General features: G+C 54.9%; 9 protein-coding genes across 9 annotated transcripts; 6 read left to right on the top strand and 3 right to left on the bottom strand.

Annotated features, from left to right (window-relative positions):
• Window positions 1-579: 579 nt before the first annotated feature.
• On the top strand, window positions 580-2,586 carry M409DRAFT_21671 (uncharacterized protein; the record flags this gene model as incomplete). The annotated part of the gene is made up of 2 exons (XM_033805969.1): window positions 580-1,092; window positions 1,147-2,586. 2 exons carry the CDS (start codon window positions 580-582, stop codon window positions 2,584-2,586), a joined length of 1,953 nt encoding a protein of 650 aa, XP_033669120.1.
• A 2,320-nt stretch (window positions 2,587-4,906) lies between these two features.
• M409DRAFT_53527 (uncharacterized protein) lies at window positions 4,907-5,671 on the top strand (the record flags this gene model as incomplete). The annotated part of the gene is made up of 1 exon (XM_033812396.1): window positions 4,907-5,671. The coding sequence occupies one exon, from the start codon at window positions 4,907-4,909 to the stop codon at window positions 5,669-5,671; it is 765 nt and encodes a 254-aa protein (XP_033669119.1).
• Window positions 5,672-6,480: 809 nt separating this feature from the next.
• Window positions 6,481-8,338, top strand: M409DRAFT_21669 (uncharacterized protein; the record flags this gene model as incomplete). The annotated part of the gene is made up of 3 exons (XM_033805968.1): window positions 6,481-6,841; window positions 6,896-8,206; window positions 8,265-8,338. 3 exons carry the CDS (start codon window positions 6,481-6,483, stop codon window positions 8,336-8,338), a joined length of 1,746 nt encoding a protein of 581 aa, XP_033669118.1.
• A 927-nt stretch (window positions 8,339-9,265) lies between these two features.
• On the top strand, window positions 9,266-10,835 carry M409DRAFT_21668 (uncharacterized protein; the record flags this gene model as incomplete). Its single annotated transcript, XM_033805967.1, has 2 exons — window positions 9,266-10,717; window positions 10,779-10,835. 2 exons carry the CDS (start codon window positions 9,266-9,268, stop codon window positions 10,833-10,835), a joined length of 1,509 nt encoding a protein of 502 aa, XP_033669117.1.
• A 186-nt stretch (window positions 10,836-11,021) lies between these two features.
• On the top strand, window positions 11,022-11,879 carry M409DRAFT_21667 (uncharacterized protein; the record flags this gene model as incomplete). Its single annotated transcript, XM_033805966.1, has 1 exon — window positions 11,022-11,879. One exon carries the CDS (start codon window positions 11,022-11,024, stop codon window positions 11,877-11,879), a length of 858 nt encoding a protein of 285 aa, XP_033669116.1.
• Window positions 11,880-12,036: 157 nt separating this feature from the next.
• M409DRAFT_53525 (uncharacterized protein) lies at window positions 12,037-13,202 on the bottom strand (the record flags this gene model as incomplete). Its single annotated transcript, XM_033812395.1, has 2 exons — window positions 12,037-12,885; window positions 12,993-13,202. 2 exons carry the CDS (start codon window positions 13,200-13,202, stop codon window positions 12,037-12,039), a joined length of 1,059 nt encoding a protein of 352 aa, XP_033669115.1.
• A 452-nt stretch (window positions 13,203-13,654) lies between these two features.
• On the bottom strand, window positions 13,655-15,062 carry M409DRAFT_65705 (uncharacterized protein; the record flags this gene model as incomplete). The annotated part of the gene is made up of 2 exons (XM_033816631.1): window positions 13,655-14,938; window positions 14,994-15,062. The coding sequence occupies 2 exons, from the start codon at window positions 15,060-15,062 to the stop codon at window positions 13,655-13,657; spliced, it is 1,353 nt and encodes a 450-aa protein (XP_033669114.1).
• Window positions 15,063-15,370: 308 nt separating this feature from the next.
• Window positions 15,371-16,275, top strand: M409DRAFT_36440 (uncharacterized protein; the record flags this gene model as incomplete). The annotated part of the gene is made up of 2 exons (XM_033810555.1): window positions 15,371-15,509; window positions 15,560-16,275. The coding sequence occupies 2 exons, from the start codon at window positions 15,371-15,373 to the stop codon at window positions 16,273-16,275; spliced, it is 855 nt and encodes a 284-aa protein (XP_033669113.1).
• A 494-nt stretch (window positions 16,276-16,769) lies between these two features.
• Window positions 16,770-18,111, bottom strand: M409DRAFT_21664 (uncharacterized protein; the record flags this gene model as incomplete). Its single annotated transcript, XM_033805965.1, has 2 exons — window positions 16,770-17,719; window positions 17,769-18,111. The coding sequence occupies 2 exons, from the start codon at window positions 18,109-18,111 to the stop codon at window positions 16,770-16,772; spliced, it is 1,293 nt and encodes a 430-aa protein (XP_033669112.1).
• Window positions 18,112-18,543: the final 432 nt, after the last annotated feature.

Genomic DNA, 18,543 nt, shown 5'->3' with positions numbered 1-18,543 from the left:
GCATGCACCGGCGCTGCTGCTGCTCGTCCTGCTGCCGCCTGTGTCGGCTGGCCGCTGCTACTCGTCTACAGGTCTCCATCCATGACCATATCATTGCGCTGTGGTGGACGCATCCCGTGGCATTCGACCTCCGCCCGCCCCAGTCTCCATCATCACCTGCTTGCGCATGCCGCTGCCTCATCTCGCTGCCGCCGCCCTTGCGTGAGGCACGCTCGCCACATCGACACCTCCATAATCCACCCAAGCAATCATCCACCTCCGCTTGACCACCCTTCGCCGTTGCCGCTTCCGTTGACGGCGCCCGCCTGCCAATCCCATACCGACCTGGCCTAACGACCTGATCTGAACCTGCCCGCCCGCCTGGAGCCACGACCGTGACCGTCCCAGTCTCCTTCCGGCAGTGCCACACTCTGCGGACAGGCCAACCTCACTTCACTGCCGGTTGGGTTTCACATCCATTCCTCGTCACCGTGCCCTCTTCCTTGCTCCTTCTTGTCAACAACCACCACCACTCCACATGACCTCCGCGGCGCCCGCTCCCCTCTTCACTGCTGCCGCCAACACCACCACCACTTCCTCATGACGAGCACCCAACGACCGCTCTCCTCCATGTATGCCGCTTCAGCAATCCGCTTCAAAGACCCGTTCGCCGTCTCCAAGGACCTCACGCCGCCCAAGAACCACCACACGGCCTACGAAAAGTCACGTCCAGCGTGGCCTGCCCAATCCCGCTACCAGGACGTTGGCAGTCCTCTCACACCTCCGCCTGAGATGAGCGGCGTGTCTCAGGCTCCCAAACCCAACGACTTCCCTAGGGAACACGGCCACCACTATGGGGACTTGATGCCAGCACAGCAAGCGTACAGAGCTCCTGTAGCTCCATACCTACCGCAAGAGGCCACCAACGCGGACTTTGGCCGCCATGGCCTCGTTCCCCCAACCAACGGCCGCGTCTCACCTGTTCGACAAGCAGCGATTGAACCTGTGCAGCCTCAGAGACGACCATCGCACGCAAACTCAATAGCAGCCAACTTTCAAATTCCCAGGGCTGTGAATGACAGCGGTGGCAGTTTGGGCGAGCTTGCAGCACAGGTGAGCAGAGGGTGGTGAGGTTGGAAGTGAAGGACCAACTGACCGATTGCGTAGATCACCTGTCTTTTCTGGTTCGAACCATCAGAGCTACTTCAGCAGGTTGAAGACAGTCCGATCAACCTCCAGCCGACGAGACAACTGGCGTCTGACGCAAAGCCAACGACGGGCTTCAGAAAATGGGTCGCTACAACCCTCACCACGACACAAGTTGCTCAGAACGTTGTAGTCCTGGCCCTACTGTTCATCTACAGACTGAAGAAGCTGAATCCGAATGTGAGAGGAAAGCCAGGCAGTGAGTATCGATTACTCACTGTGGCACTCATGCTGGGTAACAAGTTCTTGGACGATAACACGTACACCAACAAAACCTGGGCTGAAGTGTCTGGAATCAACGTGGGAGAGGTGCATATCATGGAGGTCGAATTTTTGAGTAATATGAAGTACAACCTCTTCACCTCGGAGCGAGATTGGGCACGATGGCAAGAACTTCTGGGCAAGTTTGCATCGTTCTTCGAGAAGGCCTCAAGACCGCCACCACCACCACCATCGATTGCACCAATTCTGCCTCCAGCATCGTCATTGCACCTACCAATGGCTCTACCATCACCTCCAGCATCCACTCAAGCTTCACCTCCATATTTAGCAGAGCTGGCTCGAAATGGAGGTGCTTACAGCAATGGTCAGCACGGCCCAACGCCAGCACCCTCTCCACTGGGCCACCAGTTTGATGCAAACGCAAGCTCTGCTCAGGCAGGATCCAGGAAGCGAAGTCATGACGACTACTCGAATGAGCCACATCCCAAGAGAATTGCAACTGGTTACCCGAATTACACCTCACCACAGCGCTACTCTACCAAGTCAGCGCAGCCAGCACAAGCTCAACCCGTACCTCGTCTTACTCTGCCGAGCCTCTCGATTCCAACATCTCAGCCCTCGACGAGTGCGTATGCACAGCCGCCCAGCCAGGGACAGCAACTTCCTCCTTTGAACATCCAATCACGGGCCATGGCAATGGTCTATCCAAATGCGAGCTCATCGAGCATGTCTCAGCAAATCCCGGCTCCAGCGGCACCTTCGATGCAGCCGCAGTCACAGTACAGCTCGAGACATCAAAGCCCATATGGAGGCTCTGGAGCAACATCTCCCACCAACGGATTGCCCCAATCAGCAACAGCTCTGCACCCAACCACCCAGATTTCACCAACATACTTTCTGCAACAGAGGAACTCACCTTACCGCCCGGTTCACAACGTGTCGACGCTACTCTACCCACCTCCATCGGGAGCGATGCAGGCTCGACTACCAACAGTCGAACTCAACCGAATGCAGTACCAGCCACTCGGCAAGCCAGTTCAACATTCGGGCCGCCTCCCATACGTTGCACAAAATCTCTGGCTTGATGGCAATCAGCCGCAAGAGATGACACCGATCCACCAATGGCCTGGATTCCAGAACTCCCAGCAGCAATCGCATTTGGTTCCTCAACAACAATGAAGTCCCAACCAGCGAGCGTCAAGCATTTGCTAATAATCAATAAAACTGCGACGGATGACTATTGAAAGTCATTTTTCGCCACCCTGCGTTTCTCTGCACTTGTGTATATACTTTTGTTCAGCATTTTATTCAGTCCTGCGTTCGAGCGCATGCATGGCATACACAGGCGTTTCACATATCGGGGCTTCCAACAGATGAAGCCGATCGAAGAGATCATGAAAGCATATTCAAGGGCGTTACCACGAGCGAGCCAGAGAGGAGGCCGCGGATACAGACAGGATTCTTTCACTTGTACAGTACTGGCTGCGGAAGGGAGAGGAAGAGAGGCTGGTAGATTTCGCCGGCTGTGTGCCCACCCGGCTGGAGATGGCACGGGGTGAAATCGGCTCTGTTATGAGCTAGATAGTGGACAATACGATTTTCTGGGACTGGCGAGGAGTGGTCTCGGTCCCCATACGATCATCAGATGACTTTTGCTTCTTTTCTCAACACTCAACCCCACGTCTATACTTCCTTCGAGGAAGGAAAGTTCATGGTCTTCGAAGGTAACATCAACAATCCACTTCATTGAGTGAAGTTATCCACCAAGACCATTTTTCAGCTGCTCGCTTCGAATTGCTGACTACTGGCACTCACTAGTGGGCGAACCGACATGAGAGGCAAAAAGAATTTGTCCGTCCGGATGACGAAAAGCACGAGCAGGAGGACACGTATGTATACGCGCAAAATGCGAGACTCGCGAAGCGAAGCGAGACCGATGATACGAACTTCGCCTTGGGAGGTTGACACGAAGATGGAGTCGCCACAGCAGCCTCTCATCCTCCAACAGAGACGGAGCAGCATTTCTGCATGTGAGAATTGTTGTAACCAGATATTCACTTTTACCGGATCGATTCCCGGCTGGATGGAACGAGCGGAAGAGACCAATGTGTTGTCAAGACAGCCGGTTTGATCTTCGTGGACTTGCAGCACATATAGCCCTGGCTGTGGCCGCTTCGTTCCCAGCCAACTCCCTTGATGCGGACTTGTTCACCGACTGATGAATACGATACATGTTGCACATGATGTAGGCCGTCCGTGGCAGTCTATTCACGAGGAGTGCTAAGCCGGCTCTGAGCAATCTTGACTAGACCGCCTGACCTCTCAAGTATTTCCCGGCTGTATGGCCAAGTCCTGCACATCATACCAACGACCGAGGAGTATGTCGTCGTTTTGAACTGCATCAAGACGACCAATGGGAATGATCCTGACCGCATGGATGTCACATCCGCCGAAGTTGCCATCTGAAACACCGCCGGATGCAATATCAAGAAAGAAACGTGCAGGCTGTGATGATTGTGAAGCCAGCAAGCAGGACCTGATGAAACGGATCAGCCCTTTTGAGTGACCTTGTCAGGCCAGGTAGGAAAGCACACAACAGAGCATCCTGGCTGTGGGATGGGTTAAAGGTGAGGTGGTATGGAGATCGCATCTTGAGCATATGCCTCGGTGCACAATGACGTCGATGGTAGACCAACCACGAGGCAGGAAGGGAGCCCCTGAAGTGTTTCAGAGGTCGAAACATGCTGGCGTCTGGCAGCATACCAGACGATGCTACAACACGCAGAGAGCGCGCTGCCATTCGTCCCTCGGCGGTCGCAGAAGACGGCGGCTGCTGTCTCATCTCAAGCCTCACGCTGTTCTGTTGCTGGCACGTTGCTGCTTGTGAAGGGCGAAGATTCGTGGTGAACTGCTTCCTCGCACTTTCCCGATTCATGATGCCGGCGCACCAACAACACTGGGCCTGACAACGCTGCTTCTATTTTCCTCCTCACGCTCATCACTTGCAGCCCGCACTCCCTCGTGCGTCCCGCCCTGCTGCGCGTGGTCGGCAACAATTTCGTTTGCCTCAGACCGTTGGCCCGTGGCGGAGCCGATCCTGACACTTCTATATTCTCCGCATCAGACCAGCATACCAAGTCAAGCCCTGCGGCTCTTCGCCTGGCACGCACGCACGCACACTCCTCCCTACACGCCTTGCAGCCCGGCGCTCTCGGCGGCCACTCATTCGACCTCAATCCAACTGCCACGGCAGTGCTCGTGGAGGCCTTGCGTACACAGCACAGTGCGACTGCGTGAAACGGCCCCTCGCTCGCAACCGCCGCAACGACATCGCACGACACACGACCCGCGAGTCCGACCACGACGCGAAACACCATCACACGCTCTCTCACTCACTGGCCAATTTCTCGCGGCACACGTCGCCCACCTTGACCTTGACTGCCCGGCGGACTGAACCAACTGTAATTTCCTCCCACGCCGACCCTTCGATTCGATCAACATGCGATTCTCGCGACCAACACTTGCGCTTCTTGCGCTCCCAACTACGATCCTTGCCGTCAGTCTCTCCGACTTCACGCCGCGCGTGTCCGACCTTCCTTCGAGCTGCCAGACGGTATACACGCAGTCCATCAATGGCTGCCAAGCTTCCGATTTCTCGTCGGGTACCTGCAGCACAGCCTGCGTGAAAGCGCTGAATTCGTTTACTTCCAAGGTGAAGACGGCTTGTGGGAACAAGGACATCGAAGGTGGAAACATTATATCGACGTTCCTGTCTGGTGGTGGACCGGTTTCGCTGTGTCCGAATGCAAACAGAGTGCTGGGGGGAGACTCGGATAGCACCACTGCAGCGGCAACCACCAGCGCACCAGCTGCTTCCAAAACTGCAATCAACAGCAAGGCGAGCTCTTCATCAGCAACCTCAACCTCATCTAGCGAGTCTACGTCCTCGACATCGACATCTTCTTCATCACCGGCTCTGGGCGGTACGGCGACAGCAACCAGCCTGGCGTCATCCACCTTGGCTCTGGGTGCAGCATCGAGTAGCGGTATTCTGGTGGACACCTCAACCGTACCGACAGCTACTTCCACTCCCACCTCATCATCCACCGGAAACGCGCAAGCGAACATGAACGACAACAGCGGAGGAGGCAGTCCATTTGACAGCGAGGGCAACATGAGCTCACTCGCGCCCTCGACGACTTCTTACTCCCTCGTCGCGATGCTCCTCACGACCGGAATGGTACTTTTCGCGACGCTACGATAGCCCATCGCTCTATGAGCAGCCGAGACCTACTTGGCCAGCTCAGACTCCGTACATTCATGCCCATGATGCATATTTCCTTCTGTCCGATGGCCGCAGATACCCCTATTTGCATACTGCTTTGTGTGTTGCGTTTTGCTGTTTCTTAGCGGGAGTTCAATGAGACCACGGGAGGCCTGGTCACTTTGCATGCATGCCTTGACAGGCAGTCGGGAGATGGAGCACTTCGGTAGAGATCGGATCGGATGCACGGCGGGAGCTCTGGCTCAACAGCATGTTTGGAGGCTGCACTGTCGCGAGTGACGGCAACGTGTACAATAGTTCAAGACGAGGACGAAATAATCACGGATTCAATGTCGATGCAGACGAGAATGTGAAGTCTGAACTTGCACTTCGGATCCGATAGAAGAGCACATGGCGAGGCTAATGTAAGTCGGAGCAAAGGATGAAAGCTTCTGTTTTTAGGTTTTGGCTGAGGCAAGTGACGTCTTGAAAGAGACAGCAGAGAGACATTGTTGGGTACGGAGAGCTGCTTATCAGGGGCGAGTAGAAACAATCTTGCAGCAGGCGAGTAATTGGGCGTCTCTCAACAGCGCGGCGACATCATCAACCTCAATCTTTGCCAATTCTTCCGCCCGTTGGCATCCGGGTAAAGAGCGAGAAGCCACAGCGATCGGCGGCCCGAATCTTGCGAAAACTGAGCTTGGGCCTCCCTGTTCCCAGGGTCGCTATCAAAAAGTTGAGGGCGTCAATTGGGAGTCAGCGTTTTCCATCCTCTCTGCCCACCTTCTCCTCCCCTTCCATCACCTCCAATGGCGTCCAAGGTCGCAGTGAGGCCGCTCGCCGCCGTGAGCGCCTCCATTGGCCTCAAGCGCGGCTTCGCGACCGCGCAGAGGTCCTTCGACAAGACGCCCTTTCAGCAGTCGCTCCGAGCTGGCTCTAAGCTCGACAAGCAGCAATTGCGCGCGGGCTTCCGGAGAGGATTCGCGGATAAGCTGCCCAACAAGGAGCAGGTCAAGAAGAGGTCGTGGGGAGTCTTGAAGTGGACGTGGAGATTGACCTATCTCTCTGTGCTGGGAGGGCTGGGATATACCGCGTATGGCATCTGGCAGAACCGCAATCCCGTCGAGCAGCAGGAGCCTGATCCTACCAAGAAGACGCTGGTCGTGCTCGGTAAGCTGGATGGAGATTGAGTCGCGGACGCGCGCATATACTGATGCATCGCAGGAACCGGCTGGGGCTCTGTCTCTCTGCTCAAGAACCTGGACACTGAGAACTACAACGTCGTTGTCATATCCCCGCGCAACTACTTCCTCTTCACGCCTCTCCTGCCATCATGTACGACCGGAACGATCGAGCACCGCAGCATCATGGAACCGATCCGCAATTTCCTCCGTCACAAGAAGGCTTCTGTGAAGTACTACGAAGCTGAAGCGACCAAGATCGACTACGAGAAGAAGATTGTCTACATCAGCGGTGACTCTGATATCAAGGGCACCATCTCCCAGAACGAAGTGCCATTCGATATGCTGGTTGTTGGTGTCGGTGCTGAGAACGCGACTTTTGGTATCCCTGGTGTGCGCGAGCATGGCTGCTTCTTGAAGGAGGTTGGCGATGCGCAGAAGATCAGGAAGCGAATCATGGACTGCTGCGAGACTGCGACTTTCAAGGATCAATCGCCGGATGAGGTCAAGCGCCTGTTGCACATGGTTGTCGTCGGCGGCGGCCCAACTGGTGTTGAGTTCGCCGGTGAGCTGCAAGACTTCTTCGAGGAGGACCTCAAGAAGTGGATACCCGAGATTCAGAACAGCTTTCACGTCACCCTGGTTGAAGCCCTGCCATCCGTTCTGCCCATGTTCTCCAAGAGCTTGATCGACTACACCGAGAAGACTTTCAAGGAGGAGACGATTGAGATCAGGACGAAGACGATGGTCAAGAATGTCACGGAAACGTACATTGAAGCTGAATACACGGATGCGAACGGCCAGAAGCAGATCGAGAAGATCCCATACGGACTCCTTGTCTGGGCTACTGGTAACGCAATTCGGCCAATCGTGAAGGATCTCATCAACCAGATCCCAGCTCAAAAGGACTCCCGCCGTGGTCTTGCCGTCAACGAGTATCTCGTGGTCAAGGGCACCGAGAACATCTGGGCCGTCGGAGACTGCGCCGTGGCCAACTATGCCCCAACCGCCCAGGTCGCCGGTCAAGAAGGAGCGTTCCTCGCACGACTGTTCAACCAAATGGCCAAGACCGAGGAGATCGAGCTCAAGCTCAAGGACCTTTCCGAGGAGCAGGGCAAAGCACCCAACAAGGAGGCCCGGGATCAGGTCTTTGAGGAGATCAAGGACCTGCAGAAACGTCTGCGCCGCGTCAAGCAGATGGGTCCTTTCGAATACTCCCACCAAGGCTCTTTGGCGTACATTGGCAGCGAGAAGGCCGTTGCTGATATCTCGTGGTTGACGGGTAACCTTGCCAGTGGTGGACAGTTGACCTACCTCTTTTGGCGGTCGGCGTATCTGAGCATGTGCTTTAGCAGTGAGTTGGCCCCTCCAATTCATATATCTTGGGCTTGATGCTAACAATTTTGAACCAGCACGAAACCGCGTCCTGGTCTTCATGGACTGGATCAAGTCGTACATATTTGGCCGTGACGTCTCGAGAGAGTAGAAGGCAGCTCAATGCCAACGTTTTTCGGGGACTTTTGCTGTGTGTAATGTTTGTCTTGCAACAGAGAAGAAGCGCCGCGGCTGCTACTGTGAGATACCTTTTTGGGGCATTATAGATTCGTTGTTTTGTTTGCAAGGCCGGCGTCTGGGAAGAGTGCGTGTGAGTGTCTCAGTAGTAACAGTGGAAAATGAGGGCCTTTTTTCAAGTCAGCTATTGATGCTTCTGAATCCTTGATGTTGTTGTTGAGGAGTGGGCTGATTCGTTGATATCCACGCAGTTCTTTCCTTGGTGCTGCAGGTGCAGGTCGAGGTCGGTTCTCCACATCGCTTCGAAAGTCGCGATGCATCTTCGCACGCACCTCGTCTTTACACATCATTCAGACGAAAGGAACCGGCTAACTTCGAGAGCAGGGAGGAAGTAAGTAAAACGCTTACGGATTGGGACCTATGAGGGGCGCTGGCCAGCTCCCCATCCTGGAGATTATAATCCTATAACACCAGTCCTTTAATGTTCAGAGCCTCTGATATGAACGGATCTACGCAGTCGGCGGCCATCGCTGGATACGACTACGATGAACTGAACGCCGCGAGGGGAGAAATTCGCCTGCTGTCTTTCTCTGCGGCCGGACTCGCCACCGATGAAAGCGGACCGCTCTCCTGCTCGGTGTCGAAATGGCCTCTCGACGAGGCGCCAGTCTACTCGGCCATAAGTTACGCTTGGGGGGAAACAGAAGCATGGCGAGGAATTTATATCAACGGAGACGATGTCGAGGTTCCAGCCCAGGCTGAGGAGGCGTTGAGATGTCTGCTAGTGGGTGTTACCAAAACCCGGGATGATGGGAATTAGAATATCACGATACACCTGTGGATCGACGCGTTGTGCATCAACCAGGCGGACACCGATGAGCGATCGCGGCAAGTCGCCATCATGGCCAACATCTATGCCAACGCACGTCAAGTTCTAGTCTACCTGGGACGGCCTTTCGATGGTCACGCCGAAACCATGCAGGCAATTACAGACGCCATCGCTCAGCTCAAAGCAAAGTACAGCGACACTGCTGCCCTTAGACTCGCTCTTGAGCTCAACACCGAGCTCCCAGACGTGCGGTTGCCAGTGGCCCTTACGGAGGAACGACTTATCGCTTTCTACTCCAGTCGGTGGTTCACGAGGCTTTGGGCACTTCAAGAGGTCGCTCTTAGCAGGAACGCCATCGCTTTCTATGGCCACGAGAGCATCATCCTCATGGACGCCATCTTGCTTGCGCAATGGATCGGGAAACGAGATTATCAACGAGGCTCGTTCCGGAATCGCAAGCTGGGCCTGCTGGCCCGCAGCATCGATTACGCTCGAGCATTGTATCGCATGCGCTGTTTCTACGAATATCCGAGTAGCCACGCCTTGGGCGACTGTCGTCCAGGGGTCTCTTGCCCCGGACTTCCCCTACACGATATGCTTCGAGAGACGCATGATCATCTCAACTCGGAGCCCCGGGATAAGGTGTATGCGATTCTTGGACTTTGCGGTGCCGATGTTGGGGAGAAGATCAAGCCGGATTACAGCTTGCCTCTCCCGACTGTGTACACCCAAGCGGCGAGACTGGCTTGCTTGGTTGATGGCGACGAGGACTCGCTGGACATTACGCGGCTGGCGCGCGTGCTGGGCAACAAGCCGACGCAGTGGTACAAGGAGCACAATTGGCCGACCTGGGTTCCCCTCTGGCAGGAAGTCTACGATCCGCTCGTTAACCCTTGTGGCTTCCCGTGGTGGATGTTCAACGCCGCTGGGGACACGACCGCTGAGCTGACACCGGCTCCGTTGGGGGATCCTGTGCTTCGATGCGAAGGCGTCGTTGTGGATGAGGTGGAGTACGTCTCGAGGCCATTCGTGCCGCTTAGCGAGCACGAGACTACGGACGACCTGCGTCTTGACTTTGAGAACGCTGTGAGGGAGCTATCACCGCTAGCCGCCAAGGCCCTGACTCCTAACGGACAGTCGTACACGACTGCTCTGGGTCTAACCCTAGCATGCGGATACTACCCCTTCATGCAGTCTGAGTACTCACTGGGAGAAACACATTTCGGCGCCGCCCTTCAAAACACCTCCCTACGCAGCCTCGTCGCCCTGCTGAGCCAGTCGGCCCGGGACAATCTCGACGAAGGACTCGGCGACGAAGCCAGGTATCTGTTACAATTCCAAATCCACACTCGATTTCGATCGGTCTTCTTCACGAAGAGAGGATATATGGGGCTTGGATCGCAGCACATGATGGTGGACGATGTGGTTTGTGTACCCTTTGGGAGCGATGCGCCTTGGATGCTCAGGAGGGAGGGTGGGCACTATGTGTTTTTGGGGCCGTGTTATGTTCATGGGATTATGGGGGTGAGTTTTCTTTGTCGAGTAGGGATGATGAATGGGGACGGTGAGACTAATGTTTGTATAGGGCGAGTTTATGCGAGCTGCGAGTGGTGATCTGGTGCGGTCTTTTGAGATTCATTGAAGCGGCTGCACCAGCTGAGACTGGTTCATTCACTTCGTTTGCTGGAGCTAAGACTATGCGCGTGTCTAAGGCTTCTGTGACGGCAAACACCGTCGGTCGACTGGCTTTAGTCTTCGAACCATCCTTTTACAGCACGACATCGACACCATTCAACTCTCGACATTCTTATCGTCACCAACAGCCAAGATGGATCGATCCCCATTCGCAAAACTAGCCCCCGAGCTCCGCAACCAAATCTACGAACTCGTCCTCTACGACCCGCAAGGCTTCGTGTTCACCTACAGAAACGGGAGGTACGACAAGAACAAGCTAGTAGACATCCGCAAACCGAACCGTAAGCCCAAGGAGGCAAACTTCTTTGCCATCACAACAGTCTGTCGACAGATGCGCAAAGAGACCTCGCAGCTCTTCTACTCCATCAACACCTTCACGCACCCTATGAAGCTCTACCGGTTCGGGACGAAGATGAGTAAAGAGCAGACCAGGCGCTACGGGCTTCGTCTGAAGCATGGGAGGAAGTGGCTCAAGAGCATCGGCCCTGCCAACAGCGCCGCCATCTCACACTACGAGATCGACTTGGGTCAGTGGGAACTCTGGAGGTCGGATGGTTCAGGGAGCCGTGAGTGGCGGACCATGGCCAGATGCCTTGAGCGCAAGCAGCTCCTCCCCATGTTGCGACAGAGCGCCATCTTCGTGTCGATGACACTGACGATCGATCACCGGCATCTACGCATCTATACATCCCCTCGCCGACTGCCGTGCTTGGTTGGTGAGGGGACATATGAGTGGGAGTGCTTATCTGTCAGGTTCACGATTCCGGAGGATCAGAAGGAGGCTGGGGAGGCTATTGAGCGGACGTATCGGGAGAAGTTGAAGGAGATGGAGGGACATGTTGATCATCAGGATTGTCGAGTTGCGGAGTGGTTGCAGACGATTCGGATTGGGCTGAGGAAGTGTCGGAAGGCTATGATGCATGCTGTTGGGATCAAGGAGGAGGAGGTTGAGGGTGCTACGGACGCGGTGGGTGGACATCAGATTGGCTGAGATGTTTGATGTGACCACGGGTTTGGTGAGGCTCCGACGTGACCGAATACTGTACTGTATTCGAGCTTGAGGACTCAACGACAGAGATTCCCCCTCAGGTAGGAGTTGGCAGTCTTCTCTAGCCTAACCGGTCCAAGTGACAAGAGGACTCCGACCTTTAAAGCTTTCCCTTCCCCCTCCTGACCTGCTGCATCTCCTCTGGCTCCAGACCGTCCCATCCTTTCACAACATCCTCAACCTTCCCCTCCCCACCCTCCCTCGGCAACCTCACCATCCCATCCTGCGTAACAGTCATAACATGCCTCCCCTCCGGACTCCAAACCCGACTAAAAAACAGTCCCCGCCCATTCGCATACCTCGTACAAGAATCCTCCTTACAGAACCACCGACTCCCTTCCTCCCCAACATCCTCCCCAAACCCCAAATCCTCCGCGCCCGTGTGGAAAATCACCTGATGGATCAAACTCCCCATCCCCGTGTACAGATCGCCTATGTCGAGTGCGTTGGCGACGATGAAGAGGCTGTTCCGATCGCTGGCGTAGAGTTGTGCGCAGAGGTGCATGTTCACGTCGTCGGCGGGGATCGTGCCGATACTTCTGTAGAAGACGAGTTGTCGACGGTCCAGCGGGTGGCGGTTCTGGTTGTACTTCGACAAATCCGCTTTCCGCGTGTCGAGGCCGGGGAAGATGTCGTTCTTCTTTCCATTGGCTTGTTCGCGCCAGTACCAAGGCACGTCGAAGCCCGGGCATTCGGGGAAGGACCAGGGTTGTTTGTCTTTGAGGGAGATGGCGTATTTGTCCCAGAGGTTGATGGGGGATTGCACGTCTAGGGGATTGGGTTCGGGGTTTTTGAAGACGCAGGTGCAGGTGAACATAAAGCCTTTGCCTTCCTTCTGGGAGACGTTGACGATGCGTGTGGCAGAGGAACGACCATCTCGGATGGTCTGGACGTGGTAGGTGAATTTGAGATCGGGCGTTCCAGGGAGGATAAAGTTGCCGGAGACGTTCTATCGGGACGAAGAAGGTATGAGCTCCATTTGCCAGGTAGTCATGATGGGAATTGCGGAGGCAAAGGCTCTGAACTGCCTTCATCTAAATGTCGGAACTTACATACACTTAATTGAAAGCCTTTCGCTACCGTCTGGCAAGCCGCCCATGCCGCTTGCATGTACACATGGCCTCCGTATGCGACTCCTCGGACGCCATTCGGGGCATCTGGCGTGAAGGGTAGGGCAATGGACCTGAAGGTGTCCTTGTTCAATCTTTCCAGCTTGATCAATCGCTCGAAGGGGATCGGCTCGTTGCCGTCTCGTGGAGGAGGCATGATGTAACCAATCCTGCGCCGTCGAATACAGTCCGTCAGACGCAGATATTGTTCGGTTTACATTTTGCAGAGACGTACCAGTGAAAGAAGAAGTCGGGAAATGCTCGAAACGACATAGCCTCGGTCTGAGGTTCTTGCATGGCACTAACCTGCTTTTGGAAGTCACAGAGGACTCCAAGCTCCCATATGAGTGACCTGGAGCCTTGAAGTATCCTGGCGTGTTCAGGATTGCTCTGATCGAGACGGGGCGGACGACTGTTGTTTTAGTAACGAGAGTCTCCACTCCACGTCGAAGCGCCTTCGTAGGATCGCGGTTTGCCAGAGCCGATGTTTGCTCGTAGACATGTATCGTGAGGGCGTCGTCCGCCTCCTGCCAGGGGTTGTGAGACCACGGCTCCAAGCGCGTGATCCCCAGGTAGAAGATATACCCAAAGAATTTCTCAACGTCCAGTTCAAGGCGGCGGCTCAACATCACGCTCAGCACCCCGCTTCTTCGACGTCAGCTTCCTATGAGCCTTACTCCGCGTATGTTGCTGCCACTGCTCCGGCGTGACACAAGTCACATCACAGACAAGACAGTATTGTTTGCTCCATTTGTCGGGGTTCGCTGATAGGTCGTAGTCCCGTTTTGGAGTCAGCATTTCTGCAGCAGCGGAGGATAGCGACGATGGCAAGGGCATGTCCTCTGAGCGCAGGAATTGGTCGGTCAAGTCCATAGCTGGCTCGACGACGTCTCCTCCGAAGCTCGCAAGATCAGAGCCGTCGAGCAGGTATAGAGACTCGCTGGACCTGGCTTCTGCGAGGGCGTTGACAAGCTTGATCCTGATCCATCTGATTTGCCGCTTGGAATATTGTCGCGTAGCAATCTGCGTCTTCTCTCGAGCTTCGCTCATAAGCTTCTTCTGCCGATCCAGATCCGTCCCGCCGTCTCGTAGGAATCGCGCGAGGTCTTTGAACTCTTTGTATCCAATGCTGACCCAGATACCTCTCGTCTCGTCCACGGGCGTCCCAGCCGTAGCCTGCTCGTCCACGAACTTCTCGAGTGTTTCCACTTCCTGCAGAAGACCACGCTCGAGCATCTTATCCACACGTTTGTCGAGTCGTTCTCGCAGGACATCGGCTTGCGCGTGTACCCAGATGAGCAGGGTTGGGAATCGCATCGTGGGAGTGTCCAGCATGTCAACATCACCATTTTTACCATTCGCATGATTCTTCCTGGCTCGTTGCTCAGCGTATATCTCCGAAGCTTTTCGTCCCGTCTGCAGGTATATCTCCAAACTCCGCTGAATCTTCCTCCTGTCATTCGGATGCCACCTTTCTGCCATAACCGGATCGACCTTCCTCAGCTCTTGAAAAATCACCTCTGTAGACTCTTTCAGAATCGGCCATTTGCTGCTCGTATCCTCAACGAAGTCCGGCTTCTCGTCCTCGACGCCCTCTTCTGCCAGTTTATCCTCAAACAGCAAGCTCTGGGTGTAGTAATGTGTCCCGCCCACAAGGATCGGAAGTCGTCCCCTCGACCTTATCTCTGCAATCGTCTTCAACGCTTCACGGACGAACGTCCCTACGACCCATGTCTGCTCGTGCAAGCCTATACATCCAAGGAGATGGTGTGGTATTCCTTGCTGTTCTTCTTTTGTGATCTTGTTGGTGATGATGGGCAGGCCAGCGTAGAGCTGCATCGCGTCTCCGTTGATAATCTCGCCATTGTGTCGTTTCGCAATCTCAACCGCCAGCTGTCTGCGGTGGTCAGGATGTGGTGTCGCGTGTCCAGTGTGAGTCTGCATTTACTTCTGATTTACCTGTGCCTGTCGCGCCGATTATGGCGACGAGGGGATTACGAGGCGGTGAGCGTGTCATCGTGGATAAGAATCGAGTCCAGCGCTGTATGCGCATCGGAGTTTCATGAAGAAAGGTTGGGAGTGTGTAGAAGAAGCCCTGGCGCAAGCATGTGAAAGAGGATCGTCTCGCACCTCGCTTGCCGAAAAGACGCCCCGATCCACGCGAGCGAGTCATGCGTCAGTGAATGGCGACATGGAACGAAAACGCCCTACAAAATCCATCTGCCGTACGAATATACAATCCCTCAGATCACAATATAAAGCCCTGTTCACAAGAAAGAATCACATACCGCAACACGAAAACACCCTCCTCCCTCCTCTCCCAAGATGACAGGCCAAACCTCCCAACCACCACCCCCAACAATCAAAGTCCAAAACCTCTCCTACGCCTTCCCAGACGGCAGCTCCGGCCTCCAAAACGTCTCCCTCGACCTCCCCGCCGGCGCGCGCTGTCTCCTGATCGGTGGTGAGCCTCCCCTACAACCTCCACATACACGGAATGCTAAATCCTCAGAGCAAATGGCGCGGGCAAGACGACCCTCCTCCGCCTGCTCTCCGGCAAACGCATGGCGCCCGCAGGAACAGTGTACATAGGCGCCAACGACCCCTTCACCGTCGGCCTCGAGGGCGTGACGTATCTCGGGCTGGAGTGGGTTCTGAACCCCATCGTGCGCAGCGACATTGGCGTGCCGGAACTGCTGCGTTCGGTGGGAGGGGACCACTACCCGGACCGTCGCGATGAGCTCGTGAGGATCTTGGACGTCGACCTCTCCTGGCACCTGCACGCCGTGTCGGACGGCGAACGCCGTCGGGTGCAGTTATGCATGGGTTTGCTACGACCGTGGACGGTCCTGCTCCTCGACGAAATCACCGTGGATCTAGACCTCCTCTCGCGACACAACTTCCTGCAATTCCTCAAGCGCGAGACGGAATCCCGCTCCTGCACCATCGTCTACGCGACGCACATCCTGGACAACCTCGCGCAGTGGCCCACGCACCTCGTGCATATGAGTCTGGGGAAGGTAAAGAAGTGGGGCCCGATGGGGACGTTTGAGGTCCCGAGGACGGATGGGGGCGAGGAGGGGAATAGTCGGTTGGGGCAGTTGGTTATGAGTTGGTTGAAGGAGGATTTGAGCGAGAGGGGACCGAGGAATGTGAGGAAGGCGGAGGGGTTGACGTATCAGAGTTTGGAGGGGAAGGGCGGGTATGGGCAGGAGGCGAGGCCTGAGTAAATGATTGATTGACGCAGGATGAGTTGGATGGAGGTTTTCTGGGGGTTTTTGGTCTTTCATGTTCGTCGGTGGTTCAACACTACTACCTCCATGCGACATTAGCGAAGGCGTTCAACATAGCAGTATTGCAATTCCAAAGAATCTTGGGACTGAAACCGAAACTTCTCCACTGGCGGCTTCTAAAAAGCGAGTCGCTCATCTGATAGTATACAAAAGCTGTATATGTGCTTGATCTCAAATATCGTTGCCATGTACAAAGAAGAGAAGCCAAGCCATCCGGCCTGTAGTATCACATCCATCCTCAAAACCCTCATCCCCAAAAGCTCACTTATAACGCTATTCAGGGTATCTCAACTGAAACCAAAAATGAACGACCAAGCCCGTCACACATATATGTACGACTGTATGCCCCTCTACAACAAGCTGCCCGAGCCTATCACACCAACATATACAGCAAACACCATAAGACATTCCTTCTGGTCGAGGCTTTTGCTTCAAGACTTCCCCTTCATCTCAATGCTCGTCTCCTCCGGCGAAGAAAGATTCCCCTCCTCCACCCGCGGAGACAGAGGCTGCGGCACCAGCGAATTCGGATTCGGCTTGAAAATCGACGACAAGCTGCCTACCCTGCCGTGCTTGCCCTTTTTCGAGAGTTTCTTGCTCGGCGGCGCCGGCGCCAGCACCGGTCTGATGGCCTGATTCTTCAGCAGAGGCCGTGAAAGTCCTCTTTTGTGGGCCTGTCGTTGCTTTTCGTCCTCATCGTTCCGTTGGGATTTCACCCATGAGGCGACGGAGCCGAGGCGGAGACTTGTGAGGGATGTGCGCGTGGGTGGTTTTATTCGTGGTGTTGACGGGGCTTGGGAGTTTGTCCAGCTCCAGCGTTGGTGGAGGTCTAGTTGGGAGTCGGGGCTGTGAGGTGGGGACATTGATTCGAGCTGTCGCTGGTCGTGCTCTTCGATTGTGTCGTTCTGCGTGGGTGGTTGAGGTTGTACTGAATGCCTCATGAGAGGGAGGCTCAGAGTACTGACCCTGTTCAAGGGCACGTGGGCTTGTTCAGGTTCGTGGAGCACTTGCTTGGATGGGGGCGTAGCATCTTTGAGGAACGAACGTCCCTCCTGCTTTGTCGGCGTCTTTGGTGTTTTCGGTCGACTAGATGGCCTATCGACAGGCTCTTCTACTCGCCACTCCTTTCGAAGTGACGAGGGCATCCTCGGTACTCTCTTAGATTGTTGCGCCAAGTCTAGCCGAGACGGATGCCTTGAAGACCGGATCGAGATGCGATCCTGTCGATATATAGGCAGTGCAGTAAGGCGCTCGTCTTCCGACATGGGATTCAACACAACTGTACTCGAATGTAGTCTGAAGCGCACAATCTCGGAATACGAGGCACCTCGTCGTCTTCGACATAGCGCGTATATGAGCAAGGCGAGTATGAAAGTCCCGCCTGACCAACATTAGCATACTGTTGATCTTGCGCAGATTTCCTGACATACCGATAGTAGTAGTGCAGATGATGACCTTCTTGGCATTGCCAGAAAGACCAGAGCCCGATGACTCTTGATCTGGATCCGAGTTGGAGTTGTTGTTGTTATTGTCATTGTCTTGATTCACCTCCGAACTTGGCAGTGGCGACGCTGTTATCGCAGGGCCCCATTGTATACTGCTACCACTTCCGCCAGCAGCGCTAGAAGATGCTGCATTCGTATTCTCTGCAGCGGAGTTCTGCACCCGTGAAGGAGCCCCCGTTGTTGAAGCAAAATTGGTCTCAGAAGATGTCGCCGATGACGCCGTTATCGACGACAAAAGCTCGCTCAAGTCGTCCTCTTGGCCTGCCATAGAAACGCAGTCGTGTGCCTTGTAATTGTCTAACAAGTGAGAAGGATGCCTTGCCCTCAAGTACTGTTCTCAGTCTTCCCTTGTTGTGCAGAAACCAGCCAAGAACTCGTTATTAGTAGCAGCAGTCCAGCTCCTGAAAGACGAAAACGAAGAGACCAAAAACAACCCTCTGCTTCGCGCTGATATTGAAAGTCGGACTCGGTGCCGTTCCAGCGGTTCTCGCAACCCCAGGTTGCGTGCCAGTTCGTGTATCAGCCGGAAGAGTGCCAGACCTCTACCAACGAAGCACGAGGGGGTGCGATCAAGGGAGTATTTTAAGAATGTGGTCAACCTGCGGTACAGAGAAGTCTAAAAGAGCGAGATGCGGGCATAATCCCTACCTCGAAACGTGTGATGAATGTGGGTTGGATGGCGACAAAGGTGCGCACCGGG

Source organism: Zasmidium cellare (genome assembly GCF_010093935.1).
Source record: "Zasmidium cellare ATCC 36951 unplaced genomic scaffold M409scaffold_13, whole genome shotgun sequence".
NCBI classification, from domain to species: Eukaryota; Fungi; Ascomycota; class Dothideomycetes; order Mycosphaerellales; family Mycosphaerellaceae; genus Zasmidium; species Zasmidium cellare.
This window is presented reverse-complemented; position numbering and strand designations above follow the sequence as displayed.